Consider the following 18,358-nt stretch of genomic DNA (forward strand, 5'->3'; position numbering starts at 1 on the left):
TAAGTGAGAGAAGGGTTCAGCCAAAGCATTTAGTCGCAAGTGAAGGATTTCTTCCTCATCTTTAGAAAGTCAAGCTGTTTCGCACAGCAAATACTGCAGTGCCATGCATAACAGATACCTCATTGTTTTATATGATAATGGCATGAGAGGGAGTGAAAGAACACAAAATTAATGTAACCCAAACATATCACTATTTTTGCTCAGTCAGTTCCATTGTCTAAGTAAGATAATTAAATGACTGCATGAAATAAATTTTTAAACCTTAATGTAATCATATTATGCTATTTTAATTAAATTAATATGTATCTTCATGTCATTAAAAATATTCAGTCTTCGTATTTATTGATTTAAATACTGTTGTATAATTCGAGGTAATTTAAGATCCATGGATGAGAATTCAGCTAATATCTCACTTGCCTTTTAGGTAATTTTTTTAATATTCTGGTGTTAAATGAGGTGCACGAGTTTGTGGTGAAAGCTGTGCGGCGATACTCAGAGAACGCCACGTTACAGATCGCGGGGCTCAGCTGCTTAGCGCTTCTCAGTAAGTGACTGTACTCAAAAGGAGATTCTTACAGCTGCTTCGGATCTTGAGTGTGAACATTATAACAAGACATCATTATAACAAGAAAGTCATGTGTAGAGAAGGAATCATTAAATGGCTTCTCTGTCCTAATGGAATTCATTTTCTTGTAGAAGATACTTTCAAGGGAACTAACAGTTGTGAGAAGTACACTCTTCCCACTTCGTACACGAGTAAATACATCCTTGATTTAGCTTTGTTATTGGGCAGCTAATCTCAATTACTCTTTCTCTAGTCTATTAGATTTGTTTGGTTCTCTCTTCCTCATTTGATGGAATAGCAGTATTCTGAAGTGTGGAATATATGTAAAAAGTCTTTGTAATGAACTAAGGCCACAACTAAGGAATACCTCATTTTGTTCATAATGTTTCAAAATACGGACTTCACATTGGTCATTCAAACTATAAGTCGTATGTTTATATTTTTTTTCAAGCTGAGACCATTTTCTTAAATCAAGACTTAGAGGAAAAGAATGAGAATCCGGAGAATGATGATGAGGAGGAAGATAAGTTGTTCTGGTTGGAAGCTTGTTACAAAGCATTAACGTGGCATAGGAAGAACAAGCACGTGCAGGTTGGACTCTTTCATAAATGTTATAGTTATTCAAAATTATGTTTGTTGAATAATTTATGTTTTGACAGGTTTCTTTTTTCTCCCCTGATCCAGGAAGCTGCATGCTGGGCCCTTAACAATCTCCTTATGTACCAAAACAGTTTACATGAGAAGATTGGAGATGAAGATGGCCAGTCAGTAGTTTTGATTTTATATGTTAGAAGATTTTAGTTACATTTTTAACCGATCCATATAAAATACTGTAAATGCAACTTTTATTGTTAGAAATGTTTTTGATATAGGCATGTATTTTCAAGTGCTGCCACAAAATAGTAGTGTGTATATAACATTTTGATCCCTGATGTGTTTGAGAGTTATTACCCCATGACTTAGAATCAAGAGTCATTTAGAAATTATGAATCATTGAGAAAAGAACCTTTCGGTTTTCTAGCTGATCATTTAAAAATGCTCTGTTAATTAATCTCAGGTGACAGAGATGGCAGAACCATCTGTGACCTTTTCTGTTGCAGTGACTAGCTAGCAGGTTGTCAATATCAGGACTGAAATGTGGTCAGAGGCCTCCTTAGTGATTCCTCACTTGATGTTGCATTGTTGACCTGTCTTCTCTTGAGAGGACTATTTGTAGGTGTCAGCCCTCGAGGAGGCTTTCTACAGGAGTGGAGTTCAAGCTTCATAAGACCCTTTCTCAAAGATGCAAACTGTACACAGGAGTTTTGTGTATATCAGAGCTGTTTCATGGCCATGAGCCTTTGTGCTTTATGGAAATGCTTATGTTTGCTCTGGGTATGCTCTTGCTTTTAATGACTTCTGAATGACTTATCTTGGAAACTTAAATAGTAATAGTCTACATCTCAAATCCTGAAAATCTGTTTGTATACTGATCCATTGCCAACCAGGAGAGAATTAATAACACAAATGCTGTTTAATGATACCTCTCCTTTTTGAAAGGAAACAGTAATTCTTTCGAAAACTGTATGTTAAACCAGCATCCTAATCCACTTTGAGCAATCTTTTTAAGAGGTGTTAGGTTCATGGTGCAGTTTTTAAATTTCAGCTCATAGCACACTGATACCTCAATATCCATAGGAGAACTTTAAAATAAATACATTATTAAAAGAAAGTATATTATGCTCTACACTTTTAAAACTCGTCATGCTTCTTTATGATTTTCATTTCCCTTTTCTTGTTTCCGTTATCTTCTTTTTTTCACTTTATCTTTTTACTCTTAATACCTCTTTATATATTTGCTGATTCTTTCCCCCCCACTGCTTATCAACTTTGAAGAAACAGAGAAATACTGATTCATTAGTATTTAGTGGATTTGAACTTTCTTTTAAATATAAAACTGTTTATAATTCACTTTTATAAGTGGAGGTAGCTTGAAATGTTGTTTATATGAATATTTGAACTAATTATGAAGAAGACTACCATTAATATTGTGATTGAATTTGTGAAAGGTTCCCAGCTCATAGGGAAGTGATGCTTTCCATGCTGATGCATTCCTCATCAAAAGAAGTCTTCCAGGCATCTGCAAATGCATTGTCGACTCTGTTAGAGCAAAACGGTAAGAAGTGAACCATTTTTTAATACAAGGAAACACATTTTGTATTTTTTTAAATTATAAAGTCAATTTGTTATAAAAATTCAAATATGTAGAAATATGTATCTGATATATAGAGATATTGATATATAGGTAAAAGGATAAAAAAGAAAATAAACATTTTGATTTTTTCCCTGAATTTCTATGTGTGTACTCACCTGTGACATATACTATATATTTTCTATTTTTGAAGAAATGGGATAATTTTAATAATTTTATAAGCAGATTTTACATTTTCTTTTTTGTGCAGATAAATGTAAAATTTCATATTTTAATTTTTAATGGCAGTGTAGTTTCCCAGTGTACACCTATGTCCTATTTTACGAACCAGTTTCTCATTGATGGACTTTTACCTTAAATTGAGTGGGATTTTTTTTTTTTTTGGTACCAAATGGTCACTTTTTTCCATTTTCTTTTATATACTGTTCCTGTTCTTTTTAAAGGAACACTTTCTAGATAATGCAGTGGGTGGAGAGATATTCACCATCTAAAATCTGATAAAATTGTCTTTTACGTGTAAGCCTTATAGCTTTCCATTATTAAGGAGACAAAAAAATGGCTATTATACCTTTGGAAAGACTCTGGGTTTTAAAATTGAGGCTCTGGCTGTTCAGATTGCAGGCCCCCACGAACAGGAAATACTGCCAGAAAATCTTGGGAGAAAACTCATCAGAAAGGCATTGGGACTTGGCAGCTCTTGCAGGATATTTTTGGAGGGAGCAAAATAGAGAAAAACACGCAAAGCCGGAAACAGAGATCAATGCTAGCACCACCTGTTAGTAGAAAACCTGCATCGAGTGAAAGGAATCAAGAAACCACTTGAAGCATGTTTCTTGATGCTGTTATTTAAGTCAAATCAAGATGAAAATAATTTCTTCTTCCTTTTTCTCCTTTCTCGCTCCACCTCTCAGATGGCACTTTAATAAAAAAACTTGAACGGGCAAGAGCCCTTATAGACAGACAGGGGTTGCCCTCTGGGATGATGAGTCAGAGTAGGAGTGGTAGAAAAGGGAAATTAAATCTCCCATCTTCTACTGTGCAGAGGCTTGGGTAGGATCTCATTCTTGAAAATGAGGACCAGACTTGGTTGCTTTTGTGTGTCACATCTAGGAGAGGAGAGCAACCTTGAGCATATACACATATTGTGTTGTGCTGTAGTTTTTCACCCTGTGGAAATCTCTGATATACCCACAAAATAACTAGTGTCTAAGGATTAGTTACATTCGGAGTCAACCTTGATTTCTTTGTTCAGAATCAGTGCCCTGCTCTGCCTGGTTCCTTACCTCTTTGTTCTTGGCCACCTGTTGGGTAAACTGTACTCAGATCCCTCGTATTATTCTTGGAGTTCCGCCTTAGGAGAATATTAAGAACTGAGCAGCTTGGTCACCAACCTCTGTGGCAACTTCTCATTGAAAGACACTTGGAAACATTGGGTATGCAGGGCTTGATGTGGTTTTCTAGAAAAATGACTGGACTGGCAGGCAGAAGAACTGGTTTCTGCCATGGTGTTACCCAGGCCAAAGCTTGAACATCTTGTGTGATGTTTTCCTCATTTAATTAATTATTTCAGTTAATGTTTACTGAGCTGCTGCCAGACAGTGATCTAGGCACTAGGGACATATCGGTTAAACAGAATACTCCTAGGTTCAGGGAGCTTCAACTCTAGTGGGGAAGACAGATAATAAGGCTAAATAAAATATATGTGAGGTAGCTATGAAACAAAAATGAAGCAAAGAAGGAGGATATGTGTTAGGGGTCAGAGGAGATAAAATGGTGACAAGGCAACCGGGAAAGAAGGTGAATATTGACCGAAGAGCTGAAGGAAGTTGTGTATTATTATTGGCTCTTTAAAGCAAGGTAGTTGATTGCTAAAATGGAGTGGAAGAGGTCAGGAGTATTGTGTAGATATATGGTAAATGAGATATGATGTCTGAAATGTTCTGTGAACTCTGAAGTGACTCCGTGATGTAATTTTTTCTAGGTCCGGTGTTTGATGAAACTTCTATTCTCAATTTTTAAGTTCAATTTTTAAGTCAAAAGTTAGGTTAATGTCCAGGACAGTGGTTCTTAAAGTGTGGTGCCTGAAACAGTAACATCTCCAGGGAACTTGTTAAAAATGTAAATTCTAGGGCCCTGTTCAGACCTGCTGATTCACAAATTCTGTGTTTGGAGCCCAGCAATATGTTTTCCAGCAGTCCCTCTGGGTGGCTCTGATGCTCTTTGCAGTGTGAGAACTGCTGGTCTAGAGGGACTTCCATCTTTTAAAGTATCCCCTTGGTTAGAATTTAGCTACTTTAGGAGGGGTTGTTAAAGCTTCCGACATGGCCAAGCAAAATAACCAACTTATCATATTTTAAGGTGTGATATTCTGGGTGTCTTTAAGAGGTATGAGTTTTTCAGATTTTGGCAGCATTTTAGAATGTGTATATCAATTCCACTTATTTCTGAGTTTTCCCTATTTTTTATCATTTCTTCCTTTCCCAAATTGAGGTTGATAGCTCATTTTCAAAATACAGATCTTTCTTGACTTAGGATGGGGTAATGTCCAGTAAACCCATTGTAGGTTGAAAATGTTGAAAGTTGAAAATGCATTCAAATACATGTATCCTGCTGAACATCATAATTTAGCCTAGCTGAACTGAAATGTGCTCAGAAGACTTATATTAGCCTAGAGATGGGCAAAATCATATAACACAAAGCCTATTTTATAATGAAGTGTTGACTGTCTCATGTAATTCATTGAATACTGTACTGAAAGTGAAAAACAGAATGAGAGGTAGAGAGTGTGTGTTAAGTGTGTTGTTTGTTCACTTGTAATTTTGTGGCTCACTGCCACTGCCCAGCATCAAGAAAGAGTATCTTACCACATATTGTTAGTCCGGGAAAAGATCAAAATTCAAAATTTGAAGTATGGTTTCTACTGTATGTGTATCACTTTCACACCATCAGAAGTTGAACCATCCAAAGTTGGGACGCTCTGTGGTACTTAAGTTAACATTTTCTAAATTTCATTTCCTGCCACTTTCAGAGTGTTGAATTACAGTGTGTAATGTTGGAATTGATATTTATATAGAGTCTTGAAGGCAATTGATATTTATATGGAAACTTCAAGGTAATGAATTTGCATTTAGTAAAAGAAGTCTATTAGAAAGGAAAAATATTCTGTAATCATTGTTGGGATATAGTTACTTTCCCACATATAGTGTAAAGTCAGTTGTAAAGCATATCTATATTTCTTTTTTTAAGATTTTATTTATTTATTTGAGAGAGAGAGGGAAAGAGAAAGAGCATGAGCAGGGGGAGGGGCAGAGGGAGAAGGAGAGGGAGAAGCAGACTCCCTGCTGAGTAGGGAGCCCAACTCAGGGCTGGATCCCAGGACCCTAGGATCATGACCTGAGCCTAAGGCAGATGCTTAACTGACTGAGCCACCCAGGTGCCCCCATATATACAGATGCCCCCATTTCTTCAGCTTTGGCATTGGTTTGTGAAATTATGTAATTATTCTCTCTATAAGTGCTTTCCATCCCTTTGCACATGATGGCATACACAGGAAGAATAATGTTTGTACAGTCCACTGGGATAAATGGAGAAGGTAGCTCAAGGCTGAAGGCAGCCCAGCGTGGCCCCAGCCCTTGTCTCACCCCACTCTCCCTGCTCCCCAAGAGCTGAGAGATGGTCAGTATCTACGGGCACCTGTAACTCTTTCCCAGCTCACTAGTGTCTAGCATACCTAGCAAGTCTTAGCTCTATATAAGTGCAGTTATTTTGTGAACCTCTTATAAATGTTAGAATGAAATGTAACTTTCATTCTTATTTTGGAGAGCATTATTTTAAAACATCAGAAACATGTCTTTCACATGGATGGGATTACATTAGTACCAGTCTACTCACTCTATGAGTAAAACTTCACAAATCAAAACCTCAACCTAAATGGTTAATAAATGTGAAAAAATTGAAATAGTGTATATTTTGGAGAAATAAAGATTAATGATCTTTAAGTTACAATGAAATACAAATTCCATGTATACTTGTATATATTTTTCTATGCATTTGGATTATCTTAACATTCTGTGTCTTCCTGCAAAATTATGAAAATATGCTTTCATTTCTGTGAGTAACATTAAAAATTTTTATAGTTAATTTCAGAAAAATCCTGTTGTCAAAAGGAATATACCTGAATGTATTGGAGTTAATGCAGAGGCATATACATTCTCCTGAAGTTGCTGAGAGTGGCTGTAAAATGCTAAATCATCTCTTTGAAGGAAGGTAATATAGATTCGTGGACTTATGCCAAACATATACTCTTGGACCAGGTAGAATATGAATATGTCAAGCATATTTCTAAGAATTAAAAGACAAACATAAGATAGTTGCAGATTGAAACATTGGGAATATAATCTTGTCTCACTGATACCACAGATTTATTTTATCCGACTATTGAAAGGGATGATAGAGATGGTAGAAATGTGTTGAAGGTTAGCTTTTGTACTCTGTGCTTGGTGTTGACTACATTTTGAAAAATGGCAGCTATACAGCATGTAACTTTAAATGGTTTTTCAAATTATTATGTGTGAAAGGTATATGAGATAAAATCATAATGTGGCTTCTAATTGTTGCTTTTTTCACTACTAATATTTATTTTTATTCTTTCATTTGAATTAACTTTGTCTTCTCTTCCTGCTCTGGGGGCTGGATGACAGGGTAGGGTGGGGAGTGGAGGGCTGAGTGAGGGGAGGGGAGAAGTACTGGCTTAAAAAAAAAAAAAAACTGTTTAAAAGACCAAAACTGAATTGCATACAGAAGTGCTTGCTGCAGGATATGCTCGGTGCCTTTTTGCATTGTATTAGGCCTAAGAATGTGAAGCAACTTTGGTGTAGTCTGAGTAACTTCAAAATTTTCAAAAGAAAAAATAAATAGCACAACTGTTGCAATAAAATTATTTTGTGTCCCCGCTTTCCCACTAATTTGAGCCTCAATTTGATCTTTAAACATCAGGTTACTCATTGGTAAAGAGGGATCATAGTAATAACTTCATAAGTTGTAATTTATACTGTAAGTATTAAATCAGTTGATTTTGGGGCGCCTGGGTGGCACAGCGGTTAAGCGTCTGCCTTCGGCTCAGGGCGTGATCCCGGCGTTATGGGATCGAGCCCCACATCAGGCTCCTCCGCTATGAGCCTGCTTCTTCCTCTCCCACTCCCCCTGCTTGTGTTCCCTCTCTCGCTGGCTGTCTCTATCCCTGTCAAATAAATAAATAAAATCTTTAAAAAAAAATCAGTTGATTTTTACAAAGCTAGGATAATGCCTGTACATTTTAAGCACTCGGTAAATCACAGCTATTATCATTAATACTGTTATTAAATATGAATAAATGAAATGCATATAGCATGGTCAACTGGCACATCTGTAGGCTTTTAAGGAATAGGGTTATATTGTGTTTAACATCAGTCCAGCTAGTCTATTTATGTTTATATATATCATATCTTTGAGTCATGTCTCTTTTATTTAAATGTTGTCCTTAAATATTTGAGTGCCAAGTTTATCTCCAATGGTGATTTTCATGGTCCTGGGAGTGAACCTTTATGAGAGACAAAAACAAGGTGGGATAATCAACAGTTTAAGTATCTGTTGATTGTGTGCAATCCGTGCTCCTAGCTCTTTCCTCATATGTAACATATGTCAAGTTTTAGTCCTGAGGATTCAAAGTTCACGAGGACCATGTGCCTGTGACTAAAGAACTCGTGGTCTAGTGGGGGAGCCCGGCATGTGAACAGAGTTACAATACTGTGAGAGAATACAACAGCGGGGATGTGTGGCGGGCACAGTGGTTAGAGGGGAGTGAATGGAATGACCAAACAAGGGAAGCTACAAGGAGGGCATGTGTTTAAGCTGGGACTTTCAGGTGGGTGGTAGGGACTGTATTACAGGGACCACAGAACCACGTGGAGCGAGGACAAGGTTCTGATAGGCGCAGGTTTCAGGTGAGAGGGCGCTGGGCAAAGTTGGTAGTACCTGCCGAAGTCTAGTCAAGTGGCGTTTCTTCCTATGGGAAAGAAAGAAGAGCTAAAACACCTTAGGGGCGCCTGGGTGGCTCAGTCGTTGTGTCTGCCTTCAGCTCAGGTCACAATCCCAGCGTCCTGGGATTGAGCCCTGCATCTGGCTCCCTGCTCCGATAGGAGCCTGCTTCTCCCTCTCCAACTACCCCCTGCTTGTGTTCCCTCTCTCACTGTCTTTTGCTGTCAAATATAATAAATAAAATATTAAAAAAAAACAAAACACCTTAGAGAAACTAAGACTTTAATGCAAATAAAACGAATTAAAAATACCTAATAGGAAGTCCAGTGGTGTTAATTTGGAAGAGGCTGGTTGCTGTGCTGTAAAGAGCCCTGACCTTGGGGCTCAGACAAGTTGGCGTTCCAGTCCTGGCTCCATCACCTTCTAGTGATAGGACCTTGATATGTAACCTCCGTCAGCCTGAACTCTTCATCTGGAAAATGTCTACTTTTCAGATAATAACACCTACTTTTCAGGGTTGTTGCCAGTGACCCATGTGTAGATTGGAAGAAAGTTGTGTTTTGTGAAACTAAATAAAAGAATTCCACTTCTCGAGGTCAGAGTTTAATTAAATAAGAATTAAAATATGTATGCTCATCCTACTGAATTCAAATGCATTTTCATACACTTTTTTTTTTCTGATAAAATAGAATGGTTCTGTTTTCCTGTACTTATTTCAACTTGGTGTTTATACAATGGAATCAGGCTGTACTTTTAATAAGCATTTCAATGTTCTATCTCCAGCAGTGTGACTCTGGATACAACGGCAGCAGTGGCCCCCAAAATAATAACAGTTATGAAAAGTCATGAGGCATCCTTATCAGTGCAGCTGGAGGGACTAAGAGCTGTTTTACATTTCATAGTTCCAGGTAAGTTACATAATAGATATGGGAAGAGATGGCAATTTTAATGGATTTTTTTTTTTACTTTTTGTGTAATACCAACTTTCTAAGCAAAAAGTAAAGGACCAGTTTCTCCCAACAAAGTGCAAATCTTCCCACTAATCCAAAAATAAAAAGAGAGGAAAAAGATGTATGGAAGAGTCAGATTAATTCATAAGGAAATTCAGTAACTTATTTACACAAGAAATCACTACAATATAAAGTATGAAGCTTTACCTCTAAGGAGAGTGTCCCCTCTGATAATTCTTTTTTATTTCTGTTGCTCTCCAAGTTGCTTTGTTTCTTGTCTGAACTATACAAATAGCTAACTAGTATTCACACTTTCTCTTTTGCTCTTTTCAGTCCTTCTTTTTCTCTGTGGTTGAATTAATCTTTATCAAATAGAACCACATGGCTTTTACTCATTAACCTCAGTAGCACCTATCCTCTCCTCTTTACCTCCTGCTTACCTCTCTTGTGACCTTGTTTGTCCTCTAAATCCCATATTTAAAACACCTGCTCCTCCATTCATTCAACATATATTTATTAAGTACCTCTTATGTTCTAAACATTGTGATGGCTGCAGTTATGACAAATGCATGGAAAAGGCATAACTGTACCATTATCAGAGCCTTGCAGTAGACAGATATGTAAATGCATAATGACCAGATAGTATGAGAGGAGCTGTTACAGCCACGGGTTTATATAAAAGGCTCTGAGAATATTAGTGGAGGCACAGGTAATTTAGTCAAAGGAGTAGGTCAAGATTGAGATATTTGAACTTGAAGAGTGTGTGAAACTGACCTGGTAGGAAGGCTGGGCCGGATATTTCAGGCAGAAGGAGAGAGCACACGCGGTCTGGGGGTGAGTGAAGCATGGCGTGGGGGGAGATCGGTGTCGAGGATGAACGTGGGACTGGCAGAGGCGTGAAGTCAAGGGCTTGAGCACAATACTGATCAGTGGGTGCTTTTCTAACAGAAGTCAGTTCAAATTTATTAAAGGTGTTTGTAAAAACTGTAGTGTCATGACCAAATCTGCAATTTATAACAATAATGCTGTGCTGTGGAGAATGACTGTCAGGGTGGAAGCTTCCTCCAGAGAGATTGTGTTGGAGCCCATGATAGTCAGATGAGACATGGTGGGGGCCTAGCAATGGAACCAGAGGAGAGATCTGAGAGATGGGGAGAAGATGCATTTGACAGGACTTTCTGACTACTGAATATCAGAGAGGGGATTACTTGCTGTTGTTCAGTAAAATTCCTAATTCTTTTAAAGCCCAATTTTTGTGTGCGTGCGTCTTTTTTAAATGAAATCTTTCTAAATCTACCACTGTCTATAGTCATATTGGTATTTTATGTTTCTAAGAATAAGAGTATACTCAGTACAAGAATATACATTGTTTCAAGGAGAGGGCTTTCTTCAGGTATCTTTTTTTTTTTTTTTAAACCCCCTGGTACGTTAAACTAAAATAGCTATTCGATTAATATATTTTGAATTGAATCATATGAATTGCTATTCATAGTTGTCAGGCAACTTTTAAGGTATAATTTAACAGACATAATTTTGCTTGAAAATATTATTACAATTTTTTTGGAACTTTGTAGATTGTAAAAAACAAAACAAAATGGAACCATTTTGATTATCCTGAAAGGTGTCAGCCTTAATCTTTTGAGGGTGGATTTGAGTTTTTAAGATAAGCAGAAGACATTCAGAACCAAATCTGTTAATTGATAAAATAATACTCTCTCAGTTCAAAAGCAGATTTTCAATATAATATTTCTTTTCTTCTGTTCTTAGATTAACCCTGAAGCAACATTAATAGTCAATAATCTTTAGATATTTGAAATGATGTATTTAAATGATAAATTATGTTTTTTATAATGATGCTTAGATATATTAAACAAGTGCCCTTGAAAACAATTTTGTGACTTTAGGGTTATATTTCTTATATGGAAATACATATTAATTGACACATTTATAAACATATCAGTATATAAATACATTTCTTTACTGTTAACCATCTACTTTATTCTATGCTACCATACCATATTACCATAGCACACCATACTATCCCACACTGTACCATACTGTGCCATACTGTATCTTACCGTTCTGTATATCAGTAGGTAACTATAGTATCAGTACCCCAGTAGTTTTGAGGTTGATTATGATTCTGATTTGAACATGTTAATTTGAGGGTAGGTGCTTGTAATATCTAAACTCATTTATTAACTAGATCATATTCAGATATTCTCAATTGTAACAAAGGTGCACGTTATAGCAAATTTATATGATTCAGCATCCAGTTCAGGACCACATATCACATGTGGTGTTACGTCTTTTAAGTTTCTTTCAATCTAGTACTTTTCAATTTCTCCTCTTTTTTGTAACAAGTTACTGAAGTGATTGTCTCTCTGGCTTTAATAAAATAATTATAAAGGTACAGTTATTTTAATAAAATATCATTTCATTGTTTTTTTCTTCACTTTTATCAGTTCTAGAGGAAATAATGTAAAATTGCTTAAGAAGGGACTTGTGCAAATTGGAAGTGTATAGAGGAAGGTGATTGTGAGTATAAAACCACATCCGGAAGTACAATTAGAGAAACTGAATTTGTTTAATCCGAGATGATTTAGGATGATATGAACATTGTAAGCAGCCCATTCATTTGTAATTAATAACTAATAGCTAACAACTGGAGGAATTAAAATGTGTTAGCCAGTATTCAAAGTACTTTATGTATATAAACTTATAAAATTCTCACAGCAACCCATAAGGCAGATACTGCTTTGTGTGTGTGTGCCGTTTTACAGATGATGAAACTGAGGCATTGAGATGTAGAGATTTTAAGGTCACAACTTATGTGACGGAGCCAGATTTTCAACCTATGCAGCCTGACTCCAGAGTGGGCACTTTTAAATATATATTTGTGCAACAAACATATATTGAACACCTGTTATATCTAAAGCACTATGCTTGAAACTCTTGGTGATCTGGAGGTGGTTAGGTTATGGAGCCTGCCCTCAAAACATTTGCAGTACATACAATTTGAAGGACTGTTACATGGAAAAAAAATTATATCTCCTATGGACAGTAGAAACTCAAGTGATAAAACAAAGACCAGAGATGAAATTTATGGAAATGTTTGTTTGGTCTTAATGTAAGAAGGATGTTTATTGAGACTCATTACATGTGTTGAAGCTTTTACTTCTCAGCAGGCCTGCTCTTAGTGGTTATGTCTGCTTGGGATGTAATGGGCAGTTTCAGAAATTAACATGGGCTTGGTTACTGAAAATAAGACACAGAGAATTTAAGTGACTTGCCCAAGGTCCTACAGCTGTAGTGAGTGTCTGAGCCTGTTTGAATACATTTTAAAATGAGGACAGAAAGCTCCAGGAGGGTGGAGATCCATCCAGCCTTTGTTATTCATTGTGGAATTCCCAACATGTAGCAACACCTCTGGCATGCAGGCAGACTTCAAGTTTTTGTTGTTGTTGTTAGGTAAATGAAAAGCTATATATGCAGCCAGTTTATAGTTCATGTTAATACGGATTACTAAAGTGAAAGATTATAAAGAATTGTTTATTAATCATTATTTCTATAGTCGCAGGTTTTGGAGACATCAATCATTCATAATAATTGTCTTATATAGTCTATTATATAACCAATATTTTTGACTTCCTGTTTTTTCAAGTTTTAGGACAGTTTTGTCACCATGTAGCTTAATAAAGACTATGTTTCCTTTAAGTAACTTAACACTATTATACAGCCTTAGAGCAATTTTAACAGAACTGCACGCTCTACCATCATAATGCTGAAACTGAAATCTTTTTTCTTTTTGCTGTTGTTCCAGCTGTTCCTTTATATCTGCATTTCATATCTGACCTTTGTATGTTGTAGTCCAAATAACTGAGCTTTTCTCAAGTTGCCCATTGTTGCACAAAAATCTTTTAACTTCTGTATGAGTACAGCTTATACAAAAAAGGTATTGTTTGCTACAGAAAATTTCTGTACATAATAACTTCTGCTACTTTATTTATTTATTTTTCTTTTTTTATTAAAAACATTTTTTTTATCAGCCAGAGGTAGAATTTAGTGATTCATTAGCTGCAAATAACACCCAGTGCTCATTACATCAAGTGCCCTCCTTAATGCCAGTTGCCCAATTATCCCTAAATTCAGTAAATATCCACATGCAGTGTATTTATTTTATATTCAATGATAAATTGCTTTTATAAATTCCTTATTTTTTTTTTTTTTTTTTTTTTTTTTTTTTTTTTTTTTTTTTTATTTATTTATTCAACAGAGAGAGAGACAGCCAGCGAGAGAGGGAACACAAGCAGGGGGAGTGGGAGAGGAAGAAGCAGGCTCCCAGTGGAAGAGCCTGATGTGGGGCTCGATCCCATAACGCCGGGATCACGCCCTGAGCCGAAGGCAGACGCTTAACCGCTGTGCCACCCAGGCGCCCCTTTATAAATTCCTTAAAGATAAGGGTTGTTTCTTTGATAAGGAACTGTGCATTAGAAAAAAGTACAACACGTGTATGTATCGTTAGGTTAATTATGATCATTTTACGAAGTGACAATCTGCCCAGCTTAAATCTTTATGAGAATTTATTTATTTATTTATTTACTTATTTATTTAGGCATGCCAGAAGACTCCAGGGAAGATATTGAATATCAACATAAGCTACATATGGTTAAGAAACAGTGTTTCAAGAATGATATTCATAAACTGGTCCTAGCAGCCTTGAACAGGGTATGTACAATATAGGTTTTCTGCCTTCATATCATTAACTAGGACATGAAATTTGGGGAAATACAAGGCTGTTTTCACTTAAGTTTTCCATCTTCTGTTTACTATGACAGTAGGAAGTTCTGTGGGTGGAGACATAAGATGCCAATAGGGATGTAGGGGGTGAAGAGATGTATCATTCCAGCTAAGGGAGTGTACTCTTGACTCCAGACTTGGACAGGTTCTTTAGATGGCTAGTAACATAAATCCACTCCAGTCTACTCAAGCAGAAAGAGAACTAAAGAGCTAGATGTTCAGCTCAGCCTGATGTCAGGAACTATGGCCACTGTTTCTTTTCGGCTGCTTGTCTTTCTTTTCTGGTCTGAAAGGTTCAGTCCATGAAGGCACACAGGGCACAATGTTAAAGTCTCCTTTGATTACATGGGCTCATTTGCATTGCTCTCCTCACAGATAACCTCTGAAATGGTTCAGTGTGTATGGTTTCGTTCCATTTTTAGTTATTTACAAATCTATGGACATTTGAAATAATATCATGACTATAATCAACGTTCATGCTAAGTATGAAAAAAGAGGGAATTACATTTATATTGTGGAATGCAAAATGTATGGATGAAATTAAGATGCTTTGAAGTTTAATGTAAGATGAACTGGTCTTTATGAAAGATGTAAAGAATGATTAGAGTTAATGTTTTCATGAAAGGAAGAGAGCAGTCAAGGTATTTAATGGAAATGATTCCTTATGATTTAGTATACTTTGAAAAATGTCATAAATTAGTTAGAATAGCCTGCAGAGAGATCTCTTTTAAAAATTCAATTTAAACTGAACTTTATAATGTGATTGTCTATGATATATTTGAGTCATTTGTACTGAAACCCTAATATGATTTTTGAGTATAGCAATATAATGGGTTGAATTCAATTCCAGAAGTATTTGATGAAAATCAGTAGGTGGAAGGAACTGTGTTAGGCATTGGGAAGACAAATATGAACATGTTTTGTACCCTTCTTTCTTGGGTATCATTTGGGGTTGGGGCATAATAGCTACGCATAAACCACTTATTCTGCATTAGCACTTACGAGCTGTACTAGCTTTATGGACAGTGTTCTAGGAATGTAGACGAGGGAGCAGTTAATTTTATTCATGGTATGTGTTGGTGAGAAGCAAGAGGTACCACAACAGCCTTATAGATAACTGCGATTCTGGTTAGCCCATCTTTTCTGAAGTTACTGAATATGAATGGGATAGAGTGGAAGGAGTCAGGAGTCAAGAGACCCAGCTCTACCTGTAAATACCATGATGCTGAGAAATCACTCAGCTCTCAGGTCTTACTTTCCTTTTGCTAATAAATCCCAGAAGTGGTTGAGAAACCTGCTACCCCCCCCCCCCCAATTTCAACAACTGAATAATGACACAGCATCTTACTAAATAGTGACTGTCATTTGGACGCAGGGCGTTAAGGTCAGGGGGAAACAGAAGTGACAGTGTTTTATTTTTAAAAATCTCCCCTGTGTAGTTCCCCTAATCCTCACTACTTTTGAGAAAAAATGCTCTGAAAGGGGAATGTATGTATTTCTTTAGTTCTGAAATTCTGTCATTGCACGTTTCACTGTGGATAAATGTTACAAAGCATGAGAGATTTTAGGTCCAAGTACTGCAGGCATGTGAAATGAATTCCCTTTAAAAATAAGTCTATTCTTGGGAAGCAGAATTTCCAATAAGGTAGAATTTGAGATTCAACTAAGATTACAACGCAAAAACTATGAAGAGTATTTATTGAAGTGAATTAACGTTTGGATATATATGAAATTCCAATAACATTCAAGCTGAAGTTCAAATCTGTTGTTGTTTTTGTTTGGACTGTTGAAAAAACAGTTTGGTTGGTTGTAAAATATTGGGGTTTTATCTTCTTTAAAAACTTTGTAGGCATTTCACTATCTTTTAGTACTGAATATTTTAGTGGAAAAATTCAAAACCAACTTGATTTTTCCCCTCACTTTTAGATGAGTGATATTTAAAATCCCAAATGATTCTTTTTCTTGAAGTCCAGGTATTTTATTAGGATGTACCTTAATGTTAGTCCTGGACTATGGTGTCTTCTTTTTAGCTCTACACTCAATCTTTTTTTTTTTTTTTTTCCCCCTGGGAAGTTTTTTTGAATTGCAGTTGACTTAGCTGGTGGGTAGGAAAGAGGCTGGTGTGGTCATTTTTCCTCTGAGCTGGCTAGCTAGCTCATTGGAGAAACCATTTTAATTATTTATATATTCTCTGAAAAGCGCTTAGAAAATTGTGGAGCGTAGGCAATAGGATGTTTCCAATTGATGTTTGTAGGTGTCCTTCCATTGGCACTTCCAAAAACTTCACTTGGATAACATTGCTAAGTATAAACTAATAAATCGATTTTAATTTCCTTTCGAAAAGCAGTACATTAAGTCACTATTTTCAAGATAGAACATTTGATAAGTGAAAGAAAAATCCATTGTAAGCTTGTAAATATCATAAATATGTACACGTAACATATGTATATATATATTAAATTTATGAAACTGTCAAAAATCAAATACCACTATTTTAAATTATCAGTTTATTTGAGCTCCATCATATATAATAATGTGATACTGTCATTCCCTTTTTGCATCGACAAATCATAGGTTTCCTGTCGCAAGTCATTAATCATCATCTAGCTGCACCTGAAATAGTTCAAGATCAGAGGAGTTCAAGGTAGCAGAACCAGTAGTTGGATAGAAACTTGTTAGAACGATGGTATTAAGGACAAAGATATATGATTTATAAATATCAGTTTATTTTTTAGCATAAAAAATAAGCCTATGATGCATTTTTTATAAAGATTTTATTTATTTATTTGACAGAGAAACAGCAAGCATAGGTAGGGGGAGCAGCAGGCTGAGGGAGAGGGAGAAGTAGGCTCTCCGCTGAGCCGGGAGCCGGATATGGGGCTCGATCCCAGGACCCTGGGATCATGACCGAAGCTGAAGGCAGACACTTAACGACTGAGCCACCCAGGCGCCCCTATGATGCATTTTTAAAAAGATTTATTTATTTATTTGAGAGGGAGAGGGTGGGGCAGAGGGAGACGGAGACTGAAACTCAAGCAGACTCTGCTCTGAGTGTGGAGTCTGACGCAGGGCTCCATCTCACCACACTGAGATCACAACCTGAGCTGAAACTAAGAGTCAGACACTCAGCCGGCTGTGCCACCCAGGCACCCCAAGCCTATGACACATTTTGAGGTTAGGACTGGCTACATGATTTGTGGGGCCCAAAACAAAATGAAAATGAAGGACTCTTTGTTTAAAAATTATTAAGAATTTCAAGACAGTGGCAGCAGAGCATTATATCAACTGGGGTGCCCTCCTAAGCACAGAGACCTATGTGAGTGCACAGGTGCACACCCATGAAGCTGGCCCTGCCTAGGAAGCAGGAGTGGTGGTACTATTCATCAAACAAAGTTCAGAAAAGATAATCTACAATCTAACTTTTTCTTTTTTAAGAAGATAGTAAACTTATATTTCTATTTATTTATTTTTCAAGATTTCATTTATTTATTTCTCAGAGCACGCACAAGCAGTGGGAGAAACAAGCAGAGGGAGAAGCAGGGTACCTCTGATCAGGGAGCCTGAGGCGGGTCTGGATCCCAGGACCCTGGGATCATGACCAAAGCTGAAGGCAGACACTTAACCTACTGAGCCACCCAGGCATCCCAATAATAAACTTTTAGCTTTGAACATCTGAGTTTAAGATCCTGGTGTCCAGCAAAGAGTAATGTGAGGTTAAGAGAGTTTAAACTTGGGCTTTAAGTTATTTGCTTAAGGGTTTTTGTGTCTCAACTTTTTTCATCAATAACATAGGGCTAATAAGAGTGTTTCTACATTATAGTGTTATTGTGAGGATTA

The 18,358-nt window shown here is 36.6% G+C and overlaps 1 protein-coding gene across 4 annotated transcripts in view; it reads left to right on the forward strand.

Moving 5' to 3' along the window:
* Positions 1-18,358, forward strand: part of LRRK2 (leucine rich repeat kinase 2) — a 138,447-nt gene that overhangs the window by 19,118 nt on the left and 100,971 nt on the right. For 3 of the 4 annotated variants that reach the window (XM_011233109.3, XM_034645423.1, XM_002925834.4), the window contains exons 8-14: positions 425-544; positions 1,017-1,156; positions 1,250-1,329; positions 2,614-2,720; positions 6,893-7,022; positions 9,555-9,679; positions 14,337-14,449. In XM_011233109.3, the coding sequence (XP_011231411.1) occupies positions 425-544; positions 1,017-1,156; positions 1,250-1,329; positions 2,614-2,720; positions 6,893-7,022; positions 9,555-9,679; positions 14,337-14,449 (815 nt within the window). The remainder of the gene's footprint in view (positions 1-424; positions 545-1,016; positions 1,157-1,249; positions 1,330-2,613; positions 2,721-6,892; positions 7,023-9,554; positions 9,680-14,336; positions 14,450-18,358) is intronic. The other variant, XM_011233110.3, reaches the window with a different exon arrangement.

Source organism: Ailuropoda melanoleuca, chromosome 16 (genome assembly GCF_002007445.2).
Source record: "Ailuropoda melanoleuca isolate Jingjing chromosome 16, ASM200744v2, whole genome shotgun sequence".
Lineage (NCBI taxonomy): Eukaryota > Metazoa > Chordata > Mammalia > Carnivora > Ursidae > Ailuropoda > Ailuropoda melanoleuca.